This window comes from Mizuhopecten yessoensis, unplaced genomic scaffold, assembly GCF_002113885.1.
Source record: "Mizuhopecten yessoensis strain PY_sf001 unplaced genomic scaffold, ASM211388v2 scaffold5229, whole genome shotgun sequence".
Classification (NCBI taxonomy): Eukaryota; Metazoa; Mollusca; class Bivalvia; order Pectinida; family Pectinidae; genus Mizuhopecten; species Mizuhopecten yessoensis.
The window spans coordinates 352742-377226 of record NW_018405944.1 but is presented as its reverse complement, the minus strand read 5'-3'; the positions used below and the strand labels follow the sequence as shown (position 1 = coordinate 377226).

Sequence of the window (24485 nt, the reverse complement as noted above, 5' to 3'; positions counted from 1 at the left end):
AACCAAGCACCACCATTAACAAAGCACCACCATAAATAAACAAACCAAGTACCAACATTAACAAACCAAGTACCACCATCAACACGCCAAGCACCAACATAAACAAACAAAGCACCAACATTAACAAAGTACCACCATAAACAACCCAAGTACCACCATAAACAAAGCACCACCATTAACAAAGCACCACTATAAATAAACAAACCAAGTACCAACATAAACAAACCAAGCCCCAACATAAACAAACCAAGCGCCAACATAAACAAACCAAGCACCAACGTAAACAAACCAAGCACCTACATAGACAAACCAAGCACCAACATTAACAAAGTACCACCATAAACAACCCAAGTACCACCATAAACAAAGCACCACCATTAACAAAGCACCACCATAAACAAACCAAGCACAAACATAAACAAAACACCACCATAAATAAACAAGTCGTGTATCAATTATTTATTACATATAATCAAACTCATCATTGGGATTCTCTTTGTACCACCATCATCAAACGAAACACCATATTAAAAAAACAAGAACTAACATGAATAAAGTAACGCTGTACCGAAACCAAGTACCACCAAAAACACACCAGGCACCACCAAAAACACACCAAGCACCAACATAAATAAACAAAGCACCAACACAAACCAAGTACAACCATAAACACACCAAGCACAAACATAAACAAAGCACCACCATTAACAAACCAAGTACCACAATAAACAAACCAAGTACCACCATAAACACACCAAGCACCACCATAAACACACCAAGCACCAACATAAACAAACCAAGTACCACCATTAACAAACCAAGTACCACCATAAACAAACCAAGTACCACCATAAACAGACCAAGCACCACCATAAACAAACCAAGTACCACCATAAACACACCAAGCACCACCATAAACGCACCAAGCACCAACATGAACAAACCAAGCACCACCATAAACAAACCAAGTACCACCATAAACACACCAAGCACCAACATAAACAAAACCAAGTACCACCATAAACAAACCAAGTCCCACCATAAACACACCAAGCACCACCATAAACACACCAAGCACCAACATAAACAAAACCAAGTACCACCATAAACAAACCAAGCACCCCCATAAACACACCAAGCACCGCCATAAACAAACCAAGCACCCACATAAACAAACCAAATACCATCATAAACACACAAAGCACCACCATAAATAAACAAAGCACCACCATAAACAAACCAAGCATAAACAAACCAAGTACCACCATTAACAAACCAAGCACCACCATAAACAAACCAAGCACCAACGTAAACAAACCAAGCACCAACATAAACAAAGCACCACCAACATAAACAAAGCATCACCATAAACAAACCAAGCACCAACATAATCAAACCAAGCACCAACATAAACAAACCAAGCGCCAACATAAACAAACCAAGCCCCAACATAAACAAACCAAGCACCAACATAAACAAAGCACCACCATAAATAAACAAAGAACCACCATAAACAAACCAAGCACCAACATAATCAAACCAAGCACCAACATAAACAAACCAAGTACCACCATTAGCAAACCAAGTACCACCATAAACAAACCAAGTATCACCATAAACAAACCAAACACCACCATAAACAAACCAATCACCAACATAAACAAATCACCACCATAAATAAACAAAGCACCACCGTTAACAAACCAAGTACCACCATAAACAAACCAAGTATCACCATAAACAAACCAAACACCACCATAAACAAACCAATCACCAACATAAACAAACCAAGTACCACCATAAACAAACCAAGTCCCACCATAAACACACCAAGCACCAACATAAACAAAACCAAGTACCACCATAAACAAACCAAGTATCACCATAAACAAACCAAACACCACCATAAACAAACCAATCACCAACATAAACAAACCAAGTACCACCATTAACAAACCAAGTACCACAATAAACAAACCAAGTACCACCATAAACACATCAAGCACCAACATAAACAAACCAAGCACCAACATAAACAAACCACTACCTTAAATAAACAAAGCACCACCATAAATAAACAAAGCACAACCATAAACAAACCAAGCACCAACATAAACAAACCAAGCACCAACATAAACAAACCAAGCACCAACATAAACAAACCAAGCACCAACATAAACAAACCACCACCATAAATAAACAAAGCACCACCATTAACAAACCAAGTACCACCATAAACAAACCAGGTACCACCATAAACAAACCAAGTCTAACCATAAACAAACCAAGCACCAACATAAACAAAGCACCACCATAAATAAACAAAGCACCACCATAAACAAACCAAGCACCAACATAAACAAACCAAGCACCAACATAAACAAACCAAGCACCAACATAAACAAACCAAGCACCAACATAAACAAACCAAGCACCAACATAAACAAACCAAGCACCAACATAAACAAACCAAGCACCAACATAAACAAACCAAGCACCAACATAAACAAACCACGCACCAACATAAACAAACCAAGCACCAACATAAACAAACCAAGCACCAACATAAACAAACCAAGCACCAACATAAACAAACCAAGCACCAACATAAACAAACCAAGCACCAACATAAACAAACCAAGCACCAACATAAACAAACCAAGCACCAACATAAACAAACCAAGCACCAACATAAACAAACCAAGCACCAACATAAACAAACCAAGCACCAACATAAACAAACCAAGCACCAACATAAACAAACCAAGCACCAACATAAACAAACCAAGCACCAACATAAACAAACCAAGCACCAACATAAACAAACCAAGCACCAACATAAACAAACCAAGCACCAACATAAACAAACCAAGCACCAACATAAACAAACCAAGCACCAACATAAACAAACCAAGCACCAACATAAACAAACCAAGCACCAACATAAACAAACCAAGCACCAACATAAACAAACCAAGCACCAACATAAACAAACCAAGCACCAACATAAACAAACCAAGCACCAACATAAACAAACCAAGCACCAACATAAACAAACCAAGCACCAACATAAACAAACCAAGCACCAACATAAACAAACCAAGCACCAACATAAACAAACCAAGCACCAACATAAACAAACCAAGCACCAACATAAACAAACCAAGCACCAACATAAACAAACCAAGCACCAACATAAACAAACCAAGCACCAACATAAACAAACCAAGCACCAACATAAACAAACCAAGCACCAACATAAACAAACCAAGCACCAACATAAACAAACCAAGCACCAACATAAACAAACCAAGCACCAACATAAACAAACCAAGCACCAACATAAACAAACCAAGCACCAACATAAACAAACCAAGCACCAACATAAACAAACCAAGCACCAACATAAACAAACCAAGCACCAACATAAACAAACCAAGCACCAACATAAACAAACCAAGCACCAACATAAACAAACCAAGCACCAACATAAACAAACCAAGCACCAACATAAACAAACCAAGCACCAACATAAACAAACCAAGCACCAACATAAACAAACCAAGCACCAACATAAACAAACCAAGCACCAACATAAATAACCAAACACCAACATAAACAAAGCACCACCATAAATAAACAAAGCACCACCATAAACAAACCAAGCACCAACATAAACAAACCAAGCACCAACATAAACAAACCAAGCACCAACATAAACAAACCAAGCACCAACATAAACAAACCAAGCACCAACATAAACAAACCAAGCACCAACATAAACAAACCAAGCACCAACATAAACAAACCAAGCACCAACATAAACAAACCAAGCACCAACATAAACAAACCAAGCACCAACATAAACAAACCAAGCACCAACATAAACAAACCAAGCACCAACATAAACAAACCAAGCACCAACATAAACAAACCAAGCACCAACATAAACAAACCAAGCACCAACATAAACAAACCAAGCACCAACATAAACAAACCAAGCACCAACATAAACAAACCAAGCACCAACATAAACAAACCAAGCACCAACATAAACAAACCAAGCACCAACATAAACAAACCAAGCACCAACATAAACAAACCAAGCACCAACATAAACAAACCAAGCACCAACATAAACAAACCAAGCACCAACATAAACAAACCAAGCACCAACATAAACAAACCAAGCACCAACATAAACAAACCAAGCACCAACATAAACAAACCAAGCACCAACATAAACAAACCAAGCACCAACATAAACAAACCAAGCACCAACATAAACAAACCAAGCACCAACATAAACAAACCAAGCACCAACATAAACAAACCAAGCACCAACATAAACAAACCAAGCACCAACATAAACAAACCAAGCACCAACATAAACAAACCAAGCACCAACATAAACAAACCAAGCACCAACATAAACAAACCAAGCACCAACATAAACAAACCAAGCACCAACATAAACAAACCAAGCACCAACATAAACAAACCAAGCACCAACATAAACAAACCAAGCACCAACATAAACAAACCAAGCACCAACATAAACAAACCAAGCACCAACATAAACAAACCAAGCACCAACATAAACAAACCAAGCACCAACATAAACAAACCAAGCACCAACATAAACAAACCAAGCACCAACATAAACAAACCAAGCACCAACATAAACAAACCAAGCACCAACATAAACAAACCAAGCACCAACATAAACAAACCAAGCACCAACATAAACAAACCAAGCACCAACATAAACAAACCAGGTACCACCATAAACAAACATGGTACCACCATTAACAAACCAAGTACCACCATTAACAAACCAAGTACCAACATAAACAAACCCAGCACCAACATAAACAAAGCACCACCATAAATAAACAAAGCACCACCATAAACAAACCAAGCACCAACATAAACAAACCAAGCACCAAGATTAACAAAGCACCACCATAAATAAACAAAGCACCACCATAAACAAACCAAGCACCAACATAAACAAACCAAGCACCAACATAAACAAACCAAGCACCAACATAAACAAACCAAGCACCAGCATAAATAACCAAGCACCAACATAAACAAAGCACCACCATAAATAAACAAACCAGGCACCAACATAAACAAAGCACCACCATAAATAAACAAAGCACCACGATAAATAAACAAAGCACCAACATAAACAAACCAAGCCCCAACATAAACAAACCAATCACCAACATAAACAAACCAAGTACCACCATAAACAAACCAAGTACCACCATAAACAAACCAGGTACCACCATTAACAAACCAAGTACCACCATAAACAAACCAAGCCCCAACATAAACAAACCAATCACCAACATAAACAAACCAAGTACCACCATAAACAAACCAAGTACCACCATAAACAAACCAAGTACCACCATAAACATTCCAAGCACCACCATAAACAAACCAAGCACCACCATAAACAAACCAAGCACCAACATAAACAAAACACCACCACCATAAACAACGCACCACCATAAACAAGTACACAGGAAAAAGTACATGTTAAGGACCCGCATGTTTCACAGGCTTAAATACCATACGTTTTACGTACGTTTTGCTTGTTTACCCTTACGGATAAAAAAACGCCGTAAGAAAACGCCTGTCTTACGTACGTTGCGTTAAGTCCTAGCGGGTGAAACAACGCCCGTATAAATACAAAAAATGTACATACATAAAACGCCTGAGAAATCAGGTCCTCAACATGCGTAATTCATGCGTTCAATTTAAATGTATGAGATTTCTGTAATTGTTATTCATTTGTGCTTTGCAAATTTGATTTTAAATCTAAATTTGCTGATTTCTTATGTGAATTATAGTGTACTGGTACATTGTTTATATCACAATACGCATTATTTTAACTCTGAACGGGAGGAAGAGTGTGTTTTATGCAGTTACATGCTGTGATACAAACGATAAATATGAACGATAGTTTTTTTTTAAGACTTGATAAGAAAAAAGAAAGTCGTGTGAAAAGGAAAAACAATGTTTCCTGGCAGATGCAACAGCTCTCCTGACACCTGACTTTTCAATATTGAACAATCTTGAAATCAGCTTATTTGACAAACCTGTTCTTAATTTAACAAGTAAAAGTGCAACGACTGTACGACTTGTTCTGGTTTTGGTACAACGGATACCTGAAACATGACAACAAATGTCACTAAAATCACATTTTGAAATCCCAGTCTGTGAAAGATATTCTGAATCATCAAGTCCACTTTCTGAATCAAAGTTAATTCGATAATGTTCATTTTGAAGTGCTGCAGTTCTAATTATACTTATGAGGGAGTTTATTTCACTTTTGTTGACAAAAGAAGTGGAGGCACTCTAGTCCCTGATTCCTGTAAATGTTTCCAGAAATTAGTCACTGAAATGATTGTCATTTGTAACATGGCAAGGACAGCATCTCGAACCTGCCTGCGGAAGATGACACTTTTTAACAAAAGTTTGTACCTGCACTCATCTGGCACAGTATTTAATCTGACAACCCTCCATTTACATCCAGAACAGGTTGAATGGCTGTTTCCCGAGGAAAGTATTTGTAGTGATATGCACTGTTGATTTAAGATCTTGGTCCTTTTAGGTAAAGGTACATACTCATTTTGATTATCATTGTTGTCCTGATTTACAGTTGTAGTCATTTGTTCTATGCCTTACAAAGGTCATGTTACACTTGGTACAGTTGCACTTCCATCGGTAATCTTCAGCATTTTCATTAAATGTCAAACCAAATAATTCTGTAGATAAACCTTGTACTCAGGTAATCCTGCCAGCCATCTTCGTTTTGTTGTTGTTGTTCTTTTATTGCTTTTAACATAATAAAATTCTTTAGGACTGTCCCGGCATTCGGTGAAAATAAAGAATATTACATTTTTAATGAAAGAATACATGGTAAATTGTATGTATACAACTAAATTTATATTGTAGTAGAAAAATTACTGTGACTGCATGAAATTATTAATTTGAAAACTATTTGGCCTTAATTTGAAATTACATCATTAATCAATAGAACATGTTGTGATGATAATCAGTCATAGATAATCACAACTGAAGCAAGTTATTTGTGGTTGAGGGAAAAAAATGTTTTTTTTGAAAAGTATTTGGTTTGTTAAAGGTAGTACTTGGTTTGTTAATGGAAGTAATTGGTATGTTTATGTTTGTTCTAGGTTTGCTTATATTGGTACTTGGTATGTTTATGTTTGTTCTTGGTTTGTTTATGTTTGTACTTGGTTTGTTAATGTTTGTTCTTGGTTTGTTTATGGTAATAATTGGTTAGTTTATGTTAGTACTTGGCTAATTTATGTTGTTCTTGGTTTGTTTATGGTAATAATTGGTATGTTTATGTTTGTACTTGGTTTGTTTATAGTGGTAATCGGTTAGTTTATGTTGGTACTTGGTTTGTTAATGAAGTAATTGGTATGTTTATGTTTGTACTTGGTTTATTTATGTTGGTACTTGGTAAGATTATGTTAGTACTTGGTATGTTTATGTTAGTTCTTGGTTTGTTTATGTTGGTATTTGGTTTGTTTATGTTAGTACTTGGTTTGTTTATGGTGGTAATTGGTATGTTTATGTTGGTACTTGCTTGTTTATGTTAGGAATTGGTACGTTTATGGTAGTATTGGGTTTGTTTATGTTAGTACTTGGTTTGTTTATGGTGGTAATTGGTATGTTTATGTTGGTACTTGCTTGTTTATGTTAGGAATTGGTACGTTTATGGTAGTATTGGGTTTGTTTATGTTAGTACTTGGTTTGTTTATGTTTGTACTTGGTTTGTTTATAGTGGTAATCGGTTAGTTTATGTTGGTACTTGGTTTGTTAATGAAGTCTTGGTTTGTTTATGTTTGTACTTGGTTTATTTATGTTTGTATTTGGTTTATTTATGTTTGTACTTGGTTTATTTATGTTGGTATTTGGTTTATTTATGTTTGTACTTGGATTATTTATGTTGGTACTTGGTTTGTTAATGAAGTCTTGGTTTGTTTATGTTTGTACTTGGTTTATTTATGTGATTACTTGGTTTATTTATGTTGGTACTTGGTTTGTTAATGAAGTCTTGGTTTGTTTATGTTTGTACTTGGTTTGTTTATGTTGGTACTCTGTATGTTTATGTTTGTACTTGGTTTATTTATGTTCGTATTTGGTTTATTTATGTTTGTACTTGGATTATTTATGTTGGTACTTGGTTTGTTAATGAAGTGATTGGTATGTTTATGTTTGTACTGGGTTTGTTTATGCTGGTACTTGGTTTGTTTATGGTAATAATTGGTATGTTTATGTTTGTACTGTGTTTGTTTATGTTGGTACTTTGTTTGTTTATGGTAATAATTGGTATGTTTATGTTTGTACTGTGTTTGTTTATGTTGGTACTTTGTTTGTTTATGGTAATAATTGGTATGTTTATGTTGGTACCTGGTTTGTTTATGTTAGTACTTGGTTTGTTTATGTTTGTACTTGGTTTGTTTATAGTGGTACTCGGTTAGTTTATGTTGGTACTTGGTTTGTTAATGAAGTATTTGGTATGTTTATGTTTGTACTTGGTTTGTTTATGTTGGTACTCTGTATGTTTATGTTTGTACTTGGTTTGTTTATGTTGGTACTCTGTATGTTTATGTTTGTACTTGGTTTATTTATGTGAGTACTTGATATGTTTAGGTTAGTACTTGGTTTGTTTATGTTTGTACTTGGTTTGTTTATGTTGGTACTCTGTATGTTTATGTTTGTACTTGGTTTGTTTATAGTGGTAATCGGTTAGTTTATGTTGGTACTTGGTTTGTTAATGAAGTCTTGGTTTGTTTATGTTTGTACTTGGTTTATTTATGTTGGTATTTGGTTTATTTATGTTTGTACTTGGTTTATTTATGTTGGTACTTGGTTTGTTAATGAAGTAATTGGTATGTTTATGTTTGTACTGGGTTTGTTTATGTTGGTACTTGGTTTGTTTATGGTAATAATTGGTATGTTTATGTTGGTACCTGGTTTGTTTATGGTGGTAATTAGTATGTTTATGTTGGTACTTGCTTGTTTATGTTAGGAATTGGTATGTTTATGGTAGTATTGGGTTTGTTTATGTAAGTACTTGATTTGTTTATGTTAGGAATTGGTATGTTTATGATAGTACTTGGTTTGTTTATGTTGGTGCTTGGTTTGTTTAAGTTGGTGCTTGGTTTGTTTATAGTGGTGCTTTGTTTATGTTGGTATTTGTTTTGTTTATGTTAGTACTTAGTATGATTATGTTGGTTCTTGGGATGTGTATGTTTGTACTTGATATGTTTATGTTAGTAATTGGTTTGTTTATGGTGGTACCTGGTTTGTTTATGTTTGTCCTTGGTTTGTTTATGGTGGGAATTGGTATGTTTATGGGAGTATTGGGCTTGTTTATGTAAGAACTTGATTTGTTTATGTTATGAATTGGTATGTTTATGGGAGTATTGGGCTTGTTTATGTAAGAACTTGATTTGTTTATGGTAGGAATTGGGATGTTTATGTTTGTAATTGGTTTATTTATGTGTTGGTGTTTTGTTTATTTATGTTAGTACTTAGTATGATTATGATGGTTCTTGGTATGTTTATGGGAGTATTGGGCTTGTTTATGTAAGAACTTGATTTGTTTATGTTAGGAATTAGTATGTTTATGTTGGTACCTGGTTTGTTTATGGTGGTACCTGGTTTGTTTATGGTGGGAATTGGTATGTTTATGATAGTACTTTGTTTGTTGATATTGGTACATGTACGTGGTTTGTCTATGTTGGTACTTGGGAAGTTTATGTTAGTACTTAGTATGATTATGTTGGTTCTTGGGATGTGTATGTTTGTACTTGATAAGTTTATGTTTGTACTGGGTTTGTTTATGTTTGTTCCTGGTTTGTATGTGAGTACTTGGTTTGTTGATATTGGTACATGTACGTGGTTTGTTTATGTTGATGCCTGGTTTGTTTATGTTGATGCCTGGTTTGTTTATGGTGGTGCTTTGTTTATGTTGGTGCTTGGTTTGTTTAAGTTGGTGCTTGGTTTGTTTATTTATGGTGGTGCTTTGTTTATGTTGGTACTTGCTTGTTTATGATAGGGATTGGTATGTTTATGTGAGGGTTTGTTTATGTTGATGCTTTATGTGAGTACTTGGGTTATTTATGTTAGTACTTAGTATGATTATGTTGGTTCTTGGTTTGTTTATGTGGTACTTGGTAAGATTATGTTGGCACTTGGTATGTTTATGGGTAATTATTGTTTATCAGTTTACATTGGTATGTTTATGGGTAATTATTGTTTATCAGTTTACATTGGTATGTTTATGGGTAATTATTGTTTATCAGTTTACATTGGTATGTTTATGTGAGTACTTGATGTACTGGGTTTGTTTATGTTGATGCCTGGTTTGTTTATGTTGATGCTTTATGTGAGTACTTGGGTTATTTATGTTAGTACTTAGTAAGATTATGTTGGTACTTGCTTGTTTATGATAGGGATTGGTATGTTTATGATAGTACTTTGTTTGTTTATGTTTATGTAAGTACTTGATTTGTTTATGGTAGGAATTGGGATGTTTATGATAGTACTTGGTTTGGTGATATTGGTACATGTACGTGGTTTGTCTATGTTGGTACTTGGTAAGATTATGTTAGTACTTGGTAGGTTTATGTGAGTACTTGGGTTATTTATGTTAGTACTTAGTAAGATTATGTTGGTACTTGCTTGTTTATGTTAGGAATTAGTATGTTTATGTTGGTACCTGGTTTGTTTATGGTAGTACTTGGCATGTTTATGTTAGTACTTAGTATGATTATGTTGGTTCTTGGTTTGTTTATGGTGGGAATTGGTATGTTTCTGGTAGAATTGGGATTGTTTATGTAAGTACTTGATTTGTTTATGGTAGGAATTGGGATGTTTATGTTGGTACCTGGTTTGTTTATGTTGGGACTTGTTTTGTTTATGTTGGTATTGGGTTTGTTTATGTTGATGCTTTATGTGAGTACTTGGGTTATTTATGTTAGTACTTAGTATGATTATGATGGTTCTTGGTATGTTTATGGGAGTATTGGGCTTGTTTATGTAAGAACTTGATTTGTTTATGGTAGGAATTGGGATGTTTATGATAGTACTTGGTTTGGTGATATTGGTACATGTACGTGGTTTGTCTATGTTGGTACTTGGTATGCTTATGTTTGTACTTGGTTTATTTATCTTGCCCTTTGGTTTATTTATGTTGGTACTTGCTTGTTTATGATAGGGATTGGTATGTTTATGATAGTACTTGGTTTGGTGATATTGGTACATGTACGTGGTTTGTCTATGTTGGTACTTGGTATGCTTATGTTTGTACTTGGTATGTTTATGTTTGGACTTGGGTTAGTTATGTTGGTACTTGATATGTTTATGTTAGTACTTAGTATGATTATGTTGGTTCTTGGTATGTTTATGGGAGTATTGGGCTTGTTTATGTAAGAACTTGATTTGTTTATGGTAGGAATTGGGATGTTTATGATAGTACTTGGTTTGGTGATATTGGTACATGTACGTGGTTTGTTTATGTTGGTGCTTGGTTTGTTTAAGTTGGTGCTTGGTTTGTTTATAGTGGTGCTTTGTTTATGTTGGTACTTGCTTGTTTATGATAGGGATTGGTATGTTTATGTGAGGGTTTGTTTATGTTTATGTAAGTACTTGATTTGTTTATGTTAGGAATTAGTATGTTTATGTTTGGACTTGGGTTAGTTATGTTGGTACTTGCTTGTTTATGATAGGGATTGGTATGTTTATGGGAGTATTGGGCTTGTTTATGTAAGAACTTGATTTGTTTATGTTAGGAATTAGTATGTTTATGTTTGGACTTGGGTTAGTTATGTTGGTACTTGGGAAGTTTATGTTAGTACTTGGTAGGTTTATGTGAGTACTTGATGTACTGGGTTTGTTTATGTTTATGTAAGTACTTGATTTGTTTATGGTAGGAATTGGGATGTTTATGATAGTACTTGGTTTGGTGATATTGGTACATGTACGTGGTTTGTTTATGTTGAGGCCTGGTTTGTTTATGGTGGTGCTTTGTTTATGTTGGTACTTGCTTGTTTATGATAGGGATTGGTATGTTTATGTGAGTACTTGGGTTATTTATGTTAGTACTTAGTAAGATTATGTTGGTACTTGGTATGTTTATGTTTGTACTTGATATGTTTATGTTTGTACTTGGTATGTTTATGTTTGTACTTGGTTTATTTATGTTAGTACTTGGTAAGATTATGTTGGTACTTGGTATGTTTATGTTTGTACTTGGTTTGTTTATGTTTGTACTGGGTTTGTTCATGGTGGTAATTGGTTTGTTTATGCTAGTACTTGGTATGCTTATGTTAGTCCTTGGTATGTTTATGTTTGTACTTGGTTTGTTTATGTTTGTACGTTGTTTGTTTATGTTTAAACTTGGTTTATTTATGGTGGTAATTGGTTTGTTTATGTTAGTACTTGGTATGTTTATGTGAGTACTTGATATGTTTATGTTGGTACTTGGTTTGTTTATGGTGGTAATTGGTATGATTATGTTTGTACTTGGATTATTTATGGTAGTTCTTGGTTTATTTATGGTGGTAATTGGTATGTTTATGTTAGTACTTGGTTTGTTTATGGTGGTAATTGGTTTGTTTATGTTTGTTCCTGGTTTGTTTATGGTGGTACTTGGTATGGTAAGTTTTGTACTTGCTTTGTTTATGTTTTTACTTGGTTTGTTTATGGTAGTAATTGGTTTGTTTATGGTGGTTATTGGTTTGTTTATGTTTGTTCCTGGTTTGTTTATGGTGGTAATTGGTTTGTTTATGGTAGTATTTGGTATGTTTATGCAATAATCAAACCAAGTACTACCTTAACAAACCGAGTAAAAACATTAATGAACCGGGTACAAACATAAACAAATCCGGGAACTACCGTTAACTAACCGGAAACAATAAAAACAAGCTACGTACCACCATAACAAACTATGTACCACCATAAACTCACCAAGTACCAACCTTGTAATTGTTTCCACTGCACGACTTTTACTTTGATACAAAAAAAAACATATTTTGCAAGATATGTATTTAACATGTTGTATATAGGAATTGAACAAAACAAATAACAGTGTTCCGTGAATTAAAAAAACCACAATTGGACCAGTCCGGGATTTCTCTTACACGTCATAGCTTCATTCATGTCTTTACCTACATAGCAAAGGAAAGCTCTGAGGCGCTTTTATTATACATACGTGTCATCACCTTATTCAGTGTTACCATCAATTTTGTCACACAGGTTTCGAGGACTTCATGATGGCAATTTGCATTGTGTTCAACATTACAACTTGTTTCTACGGAAGGAAAAATGAGAGTATAGAAATCAATCACTCCTGTGTGATACAGACTTCAAAATATCATCACTCGGGAAAACATTTTTTAAGTTTAGCACTCGGCAAAGCCTCTTGCTTAATCAAAGAAAAATCCTATTTTGACCTAGGAATTCAGATTTGTCGGACACCTTTCTATAGGGTTGATAGATACTATAATTAAAAACTGCACCTGGAAATTATACTGTAGCCCTTACCAACTGAACTACCTAGTCAACAGCCTAGCCAAGTCGCGTCACAGTTATATACATAACAAACTAAAGAGGGAGATATCATTCCTATAAAAAAAACAGTGAAATACTCTAGTGATTTTTTTGCCTGCGATAAAAGTGTTGTACATAAAACATCCATTTGAGAAGTTATTTGAAATCTTTTGTTTGCTTGTTTGTTTGGGTTCAACGGCCCATCGACAGCTGTGGTCAGTTAGGGCCATGGTGATTTATTAATCTATTTTATTTTTTAAACAAACATGTGAGTAGCGAAGATAAAATCAGAAAAAAGGTTCATTTTAAATGCATTCGCATTGTTTGTGTAGATAAATAAAATAAAAAGGGGGTTAAAATAATAAAAGAGATAACGAATAGATGATATAGACTAGGTGATACATATAACGTCAAAAAAGGGTACGGTGGGTTAAAAGACACCAGAGTCTATAGAATAGACCGATGTCTTTCAAAAAGTTAAGTAATGCCTTCAAGTCCCCGGAACTGAAAAGAGTTTCCATAACCGGGACTCGAAAGTAGTTATCACGAATGTGTTTAAATTCGGAACATTATATTAAAAAATGTTCCACTGTAAATGGTGTGTCACATGCGAGGCATGAAGGTAGATCTTCTCGTTTTAAAAGGTACGAATGAGTAGGATATGTATGCCCAGTACGGGGCCGAGAGAGGACAATTTCCTCTCGACGATCTTTCCGACTGGGAATATATGTTTTAAGTTTCGGTTGTACTTTAAAAAGTTTGTTGCTGGTCTCGAGAGATATTTGAAAGCTTCACATAACATCTAACATTTGTCACACCATGATAATCAAGCTTATGTCACAAAGAGGTATTTGTTATATTTATGATATTTTTAGATGGAAATGAAAAGCTTCAAAATACCTATAAATCTCATACATAGCTCTTTGTGAAAACTTCAAAAAAATCTAACATGTTACAAAAAGCGTTTTTTTTTTGAAATTGTATGGATAAAAGTTGCTAAATAAAAGCTAAAAGCAAACAGGACGCATAGTATCATACAAAAAGAGTGAAAAATTGAACCAAATACACACAAAGTCTTAGAAATTAATTTATTTTACATTTTACAATAATTTTGATCCTGGTGAGTGTTGTCTACCCTGAAGAAAGAAATCGGAACCTTTTACAGAGGGATAGAATTTATACAATGACACTTATTTTCTTTACTAAACCAATTACTCTCTATCATGTACACTTTGGACATCATTCCATAGCCCGCTTACGCATGTTATGTTAACACGTCAGGTACATATGTAACCATAGGCTATCGCATGGTATGCCGTTATTACGTGCACACACATGCACTTGCATTTTATAGGGATCGTGATATTTTACAAACCACTATTTTCAGAGTTATTGTTATTGCATTTGTGAACCGATTTATCTGACAGAGCGTAACTCGCTTGACAACAAAAGTCGTAGCGACCAAGAGCTTGTGAACTACTGTTAGCACGTGATACGTACAGGTGAGGTCGGTAAACAAAACACATCAGTCTGCATTCCATGCGCCTCATATACGACCTTCTTGAAGTTGTCTGATCTTATGTCAGTGTTTTCAGTGTTTTCCCGTGAGCTAATTAATGACTTGGTATCATAGGCTTTATTTCTGAAGTACGTGTGATTACACATTTCCAAGTTAAGTCTCGATGTCGGGTGTTGACATATCATCGTCACGCACGTGTACTTTTGCTTACCCGGTGTTACTATAATTTACATTACGGTAATGGAATGCCCGATACGCAATACGGAAATGACGACACGAAAATACGACAAGAAAAACATGTGTATTACGAAGGGTGGGAAGTCCTTAAATCACATCTACATGTCGTTTTCCTGAAATCTTCCAATGATCCTAAATTCAGTCCTAGTGATAGTGGCGGGCAAGCTTTACAAAGCATTTAAGTCATTTTTTAGACTTGCTACTGAAAACTATTATTTCGACGTTTTATACGGGATGATATAGATTTTCTTTCTCATTTGCCGAAACAATATTGTAAAGTTGTCATTTTTTATATGATCAGTTTGTATGCGAATATTCTATATATTTTGGGAATTGATGCCATTACCTATCTGTTTAATAAATGGCCCGAAAAATAGACTGTAGATCGAAAAACAGCTTACCGTTGAAGTATTTAACATTGTTTTATTTTGATGGTCATTTTCAGCCACATCGTTAAGGTATAGTAAATGCTACAAAGGTGGATCCAGCTTATGCTTCTAGAGTATGTAAAAGATACATTTTACAATTTTTTTTTGAAATTTGATGATTGTTAATTTTGTATATTACTTAAAAGGAATTCAGGATGACCGCTTTATAAATTGGTTATTAAATTAGATGGCAATGCAAACTTTACCGCAACTACAATTTCGCGTTTAGACCATATGGTCGACATGCACTGGTTTTTTATTTGTCAATATTCAGAAACTCTACTCCGAGATCCATCTACGATTGACACTTGCTTTACCGACTGCAAGGGTAGTAAAGAGGAGACTACTAGCCCAATGATTATGCAACAAAATTTCGTGAGCATAAATAATGGTCGGGTCGTGAAGATGTGCGCATCGCGTTTCAGTTTCAATCAGTCATCAAACATGGCCAATTTGGCCTCTGATTGACTGCCACATTTATGGGTGTACGCCAAGCTGGTGCCAATGGTCCATTTCTATGTCTTGATTTTACTCAAACTAATAACGTAAGTATAAAATGGCATTGTGAAGGTGCAGTTGTAGGATAAGTGATTTAGTTTATCAATTTCACTGGTATGGAAGTGACATTATCCATCTGAACGATTCACTAATTACAGCTAATATTCAGTGTAAATAGTCCGGTGTAAACACATCAATTAAAATTAAAAAATTTGGCGTTATTGGCGGAGTTTCAGTTGTTTTCGATGAATATCCCGTGTATGCACGTTTGAAAGATTTGTTTTCCTTTTTTTAGTTTGAGGTTAAGTTTTACGATGCAAAGCTCGTTGAATTTGTATTCATTTACTTTTAACTGGCTGATATACATAATTGTTATGCAAACCTATGCACAAATTACCATTCATCATATAATCTTTTTTGTTGTTGTTCATATTATAATTCATAATTATAGTTCACTGAGTTACATGTTCCTGGTCACGAACAGTAACTATAATCCACTAAGATATCTGGTCAATGGAAAATTCTTCGAAGAATTGGAATAAATTATTAGAAATCACTCCCAATCCCTGACAAACCCAAAAAGGATGGCATACATGTGTATATTTTACCTCTGTTAGTTACATTTTGATTAAAAGAGAGAAATGTAACTCCCTGACACTTTACTGAAGAAATTAAAATTATTATTATGTTTCAGGTTAAATAAATAGTTGCACTAATAAATGGACACACATGGACTCAACATCTTTACCACTTGGACCCCTTGTTGTCTTCTCAGCCCCCCCCCCCTCAATTTCTGTAAAAAGCTCTTTTGCTCCTTCCCTCTTCCCTAGTTGGTTATCATTTCCCCACTACGATAATACATTGAAGATTGTCACACTACTACATATTTGTTGACTAAGAGGGAAAACAGAGTCATGAAATNCCCCTCCTCCTCCTCAATTTCTGTAAAAGCTCTTTTGTTTCAAAAAAAATAAAATAAAATAAAATAAAATAAATACCTAGTCACAATCACTAATAACAGTTCACTGAGTTTCATGTTCCTGGTCGCGAACAGGAACTATAATCCACTAAAATACCTGGTCAGACGCACTACCTATATACCACTGAAATACCTGATCCGGACAAATATAGTTCACTGAGATAACTGATCACAAAAAAATATAGTTCATTAAGACCCCTGGTTAAAAACACTTACTTATAGACCACTGATATACCTGGTTACAAACTCTCACTATAGACCACTGAGATCCATGGTTACAAACTTTCACTATAGACCACTGAGATACCTGGTTACAAACACTCATCGTTGGAACATAAAGACCCCTGGTTACAAACACTCCCTATATAACATTAAGACCCCTGGTTACAAACACTTATTATAGACCACTGATATACATGATTACAAACTCTCACTATAGACCACTGTGATCCCTGGTTACAAACACTCATCGTTGGAACATAAAGACCCCTGGTTACAAACACTTACTATATAACACTGAGATCCCTGGTTACAAACTCTCACTATAGACCACTGAGATACCTGGTTACAAACTCTCACTATAGACCGCTGTGATACCTGGTTACTAACTTCACTATAGACCACGGTGATCCCTGGTTACAAACTCTCACTATAGACCGCTGAGATACCTGGTTACAAACTCTCACTATGGAACATTAAGACCCCTGGTTACAAACACTCATTATAGACCACTGAGAGCTCTGGTTACAAACTTTCACTACATACCACGGTGATCCCTGGTTACAAACACTCACTATAGACCGCTGTGATACCTGGGTACTAACTTTCACTATAGACCACGGTCATCCCTGGTTACAAACACTCACCATAGACCGCTGTGATAGCTGGTTACTAACTTTAACTATGGACCACTGTGATCTCTGGTTACAAACACTCCTTATAGACCACTGAGATACCTGGTTACAAATACTTATTATTTCGCAAAATACGTCATTTCGGTTTTTTTACAGGTGAATCCTTATTGTAGTTTATGCTTATTCTACTTACTTGGTGATAGAAACACTGATTTGTTTGCAAAATCCTTGTGTCTTTCTACTCTGTTTCGTTCTTTTAGTTTCTTGTCTTCCTGTTCTCCGTATTTGTAATGAAACCACGATTTCAACGAGTACAGTGGGTTCCGTATGATAATTACTGCTTTATCAAAAGTTGCCATTGCCAAGGTGGATGACAGGTGACTTTTATAGACAATACAGGCAACTGGACTGTCGGCACCACATGTTTGAAAACCTGCAACCCATTTTTTTTTATTATATAATACATAAATCAAAACTATCAGTTTGTCACTGTGCTACTACTAATGGCCGACTGTGATTTAGAGGGAAGGACTAGTGCGTTATTAGACTGCACCTGCTGGGGCTCACTATCTCCGGTCATGGATGATAATGTCGTACTTAATGATTTCTTTTGAGTTGTGAACATGTTTTGAATGTATGATCTCAGCGACGCTTCGCTTTTGTGACCACTCATAATCATTATGTGGTAGGCTTCGTAACCCTTGTCGTTTAACAACTGGATAGATGTTGCTCGGAGGCAGTTTTTGGTGTATTTTGTTTCTACAGACGCGGCCTTGCAAATATCTGTCAAGAATGAAGAGAAAGTTCTTTTTGCTAACATTTTAGCAGTGAATCAGATTTGGGCATGAGTAGGACAGAGCACAGATTCTTCGGTGTACTGATTGAATAAATGAGTCATTGGGGAGCTGGGTGCATTTTTGAGGTAAGTAGCTATTTTCTCCAGATCTTAAGATTCTAAAACTTTCTTGTGAACAACTGGTTTTGATAACCCAAATCTTGTCTTCTTTAAAAGGCCATCATACACACCATTAGCTGTTTTGCAGACGACGTTTTCCCCTGTGACGTGTTTTGTGACGTCAACACAAACAACGTCAGTATTTTTCTTCGGAACACATTATTATGGTTTGATATAATCCCCTACCCATCCCCCACCCCCCACAAATAAAAACTAATTTTATTTTTAACTTAATTAAGCACTTTCATTAAAATTCCTAACAGGTTTTTTTTTATCAGTTCACCCAGGTCACACAGACGTTTGGACTATACACCAACATGTATTTTTCATATCACTACGCCTGTATTATGGTCTCATAATACGGAACTGGCCTTGGTAGTGTTATAAAGTGGCAATGCAGAGCAAATGTAAATATATAATTTGTCCGATAAGGCATAATTGGTAGTGTAAAGTTTGAAGTTGTGGTTAATGTGTTAATGTAAAATAGTATATTGCAGTTTAGAAAAAGGAAAGGTCTTTTAAATTTATTAGTAGTTTCACAAGCTTAATTGCTATCTGCATAGAACAGGAGGCCATGTAATTTAATTCTTGTATTGTTATAAACTGGGTATCTGAGATGTTCAACCAGTTTGGGAAATTGTCCCTGTCGAGTGCATATTGAAACAAAGAACATGAAAGGACCTTTCATTGCTATTTTGAGCATAACTCAAGTTATATACCTTGATTTGTTAATATTTTCACGGGAGTGTGAGCAAAGTTTGAAACATTCCATGTTTTTCAAATTGAACATGCATACAATAAAATGCTCCTTTCGGATCCTAACATAATTAACACAGTTTGACGTAGTTTGATATGATATGATAAGTGTGAAATGAATTCTTCGTACATGTGACATTTGCTATAGTTTTACATGGTTGACACTGTGTCACTCCATGCTAAACAGTAGCGAAATCTTTGTACGCACAATGTTTGTTTGTTCGAGTGGTTTTACGTTCGCTTCATTTCGTATATAATTGTATCTTGACTGCAGTGAAGAGAAAGGATTTTATCAAAAGGAGAATTCAATATATTTCTCTGGTAAAATGGAATGAATACGGATATTGTAGGGGTTCACTATTATATTTTTGTAAATAGTATGAAGTCACAGTTTGCAAGAAGGCTTTCATGCTTTCATGCGCTTCGCGTCGCTTAGGGGTTTGATAAACAAAAAATGTTCTTGTAAACCCATTTGTATAATACTCAGTCTTTTTGCAGGTATCTCCAGGCAGAACTTTTTTTTTTTTCATTACATAGACATATACATATTAGACATACATCAACATATTATACAAGTAATTTCAAACACAAATCAAATACATACATATATCCACATCTGTGCTCCTGTCTCCACACCGTCTCACCTTCAATTCATATAAGCCTTAGTACATAATTAGGCCCACATTCCTATACTCAAAAGTATGCTTAAGCACATATACATACAACAGATACACACAAGATACAAACATATATACACATACATACACACACACACACATACATACATACTCCACACACACTGCATATACATACATGCATCATTCATACATGCATGTACATACATCTGCACACACATCCACGCCTATACACCTGCACCACATGTATGCGTAATAATGCAGCATACATATATATCGAGCCGTGAAGAAACATTCTTTCGTACCTACACATAAAAAAGTAAAGATGGAAATCTAGGCAAAGGCAAAAGCAGCTGGCCAGAAAGAAAAACGAGAAAAAAAACCACATATATCTATTCTAAGAACAGAGACCATTTGCCCCATATCCTTTGAAACTCATCACATTTATTTTTCTGTTTGTATATAAGATTTTGTATTCTAATTCCCATTTGTATGTGAGTTTTCAAAATATTCAATTGTAAATCTTTCTTCAAGCATCTAGAATTGTAAATATATTGTTTTATTATAAGTAGCAAATAATTATCTGCTATATGAGCCTTTTGATTATCTCTATATTTGCCAAACAGAAACATAATTTTTTCAAAAACTAAATCAATATTTTGTGTATTTAAATAAACTTGAAAATTTTGGAGTAATTCCCGGGTCTTATCACATTCCCACAGAAGATGTATTATAGTTTCTCTTTCTGTTTTACAAAAAGTACAATCTCCATTTTCAGTTAAACCAACTTTTTGTGTATATGAATTAGTAGTCAAAATTCTATGGTTTATCCTATATTGTAACCATAAAAGCTTTGAGTTTTCAGTGGTCTCAAAAAGACATCTGTAAACTAATCTCCAATCTTCCACAACTATTCCTAATGAGAGATCCCATTCTACCTGTGCAGCTGGTTGAGTATTGTTTTTAATGAGTACTTGATATACATCCTGTGCTCCTCTTGTACTTTTTAAAACTAATTTTAAATTTATAGGTACAAAAGGTAAAAATAACCTCTCATGTACATTAGATCAACATATTTGCGAATAGCTGCAACCATTCCCTGATAAGTTAAAAAAAATTGTCCTGATATCATATCTGGTATTAAACTCTTCATGTGAATAAATAGATCCATCATGTCTAATCATATTATGTACATGTGTTATTCCTTTAGAGTACCAGGTTTTATAGAGCACTGTTTGCCCGCCAATTTTGATATGTTCATTATACCATAAGGATTTTCCAATATATTATTTTCATATTGTTTGCTCGCCAAAACAGTAGCAAACCAGGCTTTTAAAACATCATTCCAAAATAAATTTGTTGTATTATTAGAGGTAGCCTTGATGTTTTGTATTCCACAATTTGCTAGGTAGTCGGTATTAAAAGCATTATTAAACATATTTACCCAATTATTGGTTTCTCTGTATCTCTGTATAGTCTTCTTATCCATGTTGACTTCAGTGCCCCCTCCCTCGTTTGGACATTTTGTTAATACATCTCTTTTGACACGATCTGTTTTAATATTCCACACAAACTCGTATATAATACTATTCAATGTTTTAATGAAAACTTCATCAGGGTTTGGTAATGCTATAAAAAGATGATTCATTTGGGATATCAGAAGGGATTTTACAATTGTTATTCTTCCAATTGGAGTTAATATTCGTCTTTTCCAAGGTGGTGCCAACGGTCCTTCTATATGGCCGGCCTTTGCTCAAACTTTAGTATAAAATGGCATTGTGAACGTGCATTTGTACAATAAGAAAGTTAAAATATTACATTTCATTGGTATGCAAGTGACATTTTAAAATTACAGTTTATATTGAGTGCAAATATTCCCGTGTAAACAGATTTAACGCAGAGTTTCAGTTGTTTTCGATATAGATCCCATGCATGTATCCTTTAAAAGTAATTGTTTCCCCTTTATCAGCTTTAATGCTACCTAAGCACAAAATATAATTTATCATATAATCTGTTCTGATTATTTCGTTAATAATATCTTACTTTAATTAGTTTTTTTATTAATGAGATGCTATCTATAAACGTCTTCTTGGTTTCATACAGTATATCATTAAATTTGCTATCCCACTCTTCGCAAACGACTGGATCATACGAGGCTTATACTTGAATTTGCGTTGACCTATACATTTTGATTGTGAACATCATACATTTTATTTTCTGGCATCTTTGCTAATAGTATTGACCAAACTTATAAGGTCAATTTGTTGAACTTTGAATAATCACAGTCACATTTTTGCTCTTAGAAATCCATTTTCGCCAAATTTTAAATTCCATTTTATATTATATTCTATATTACAGCCTACACATTTTATTACTATGTATGTTATGTTGTTTCCAAATGTCCGCGGTAATGATGCATTCGCCCTTTGTAAAGAGGGGGGAAAGGCGAAAATTTAAAACCGCAGCGAAAATTACCCGGTATATAGTAATTATTTTAGAAACATTGAAACTATCTTCAACATTATACGACATTGCAACAACCAAATGTAGGTAAGACGGTTTTCAGCTCCTTCAGATTGTCAGTCAAGTCCATCACTCGCTATAGAAAATAATATTACAATTGAGCAATTAAAACAGCAAGACAAACTTTATCAGCCATGGTTCAAGAAATATACGTAAATTGTGCACGATGCATACGAACACAGATTCATCTCAACAATTTTTTAATGTTGTGGTCTCATTTTCCTCTGTGGCAGTTCACCTGAAAAAATGAAAATATATTCAGGGTCATTGGGGTCAAATGTTTTAAAAATTCCTCAACTTCTTCAGAACAACCAAAGGGCCCAGGGTGATGTAATTTGGCCAGAAGCATGTTAAGAGGAAGGGCTATGAAGCTTAATCAATAGAATTACGTAGACTACCATTCAATGTCAAATATGTAAAAGCGTTTAAGTATACCTAAAATGATTTGCTATATTATGCTACGAAAATACTGCACATAAAACAATAAAAGGCTAAAAAGCGCAAACGTCGTGATGGCCTCCGTTTCCGTTAAATTCCGATTTTTCTGAGAGAGAAAAAAAACACGCCTTTGCCTCAGCGGCGATCGCCTCGATAATGCCAGCCCACATCTGTAATGTCACAAGTTTAACGCTCTTCAGATATCGATATAGTATGTTCCATCGTTGCTTACTGGTTTTATTTAATTGTATAAGCAAAGTGCTACAAACAAATAAATTACCTTTTTCCAATTTAAGAGATGAAATGAGCTCCTATCAAGAAGGCAAACGATGTGCTGTTTACGGGTGTCCGAACACATATTCAGCTGCTATATTATACATTGTAAATATTATACTTTTTTTAAATTAAAAATTGAGTTAAACATTAGTGCAACTCACTCCTTCCTTTACAAAATGGATAAAAACGATTGAAATTGACAAACAAAAATGCATCAGTACATTAAGATTAATACCCGGTGAGCGATTCGGACCAATTGGTCCTCTTGTTGTTCAGGTGTCTTGAATCTAAAAATGAATGTGAAATACATTTCCTGCTGCTTATTAGACGATGTCTTTTTTAATATTTGTATAAATAACAAAAGAGGACCACTGCATTTACTGAATTATTACAAAAATAGGGAAGGATTTTCATTAGGAATGTGTATAATTAAAAAGCGGAACTAGTAGGATGCCATTGATTGATTGGTTAACACTGATGAATAAGTGTGAATGAAAATGAAATTTCTTATATGAGACGGATGGTATTGAAATCAAATTTTAATGACGTCACATTAAAACATCATAATAATGACCGTCGTTTCATTTGCAACCTCGTTCACCGCAAACTCATTTTGATGAACCTTTTTCTTATTTTATTATGAATTCCTTTATACTTTTCCCTTAATTAATCTTTAAACCGCTTTATAACGCCTAAATTTGGGCAGTATAAGAAGTTTGACTGTATATGCATGCACCTTATTCTTGTGTCTGCTGATGATGATGTTTAGAAGTCAACCT

At 34.7% G+C, this 24485-nt stretch overlaps 1 protein-coding gene across 1 annotated transcript in view; it reads right to left on the bottom strand.

Annotated features, from left to right (window-relative positions):
• Positions 1–18601: 18601 nt before the first annotated feature.
• The window catches only part of LOC110450501, a 20846-nt gene continuing 14962 nt past the window's right edge, over positions 18602–24485 (bottom strand). The window contains exon 3 of the mRNA XM_021498053.1: positions 18602–18906. Within this exon, the coding sequence (XP_021353728.1) occupies positions 18602–18906 (305 nt within the window). The remainder of the gene's footprint in view (positions 18907–24485) is intronic.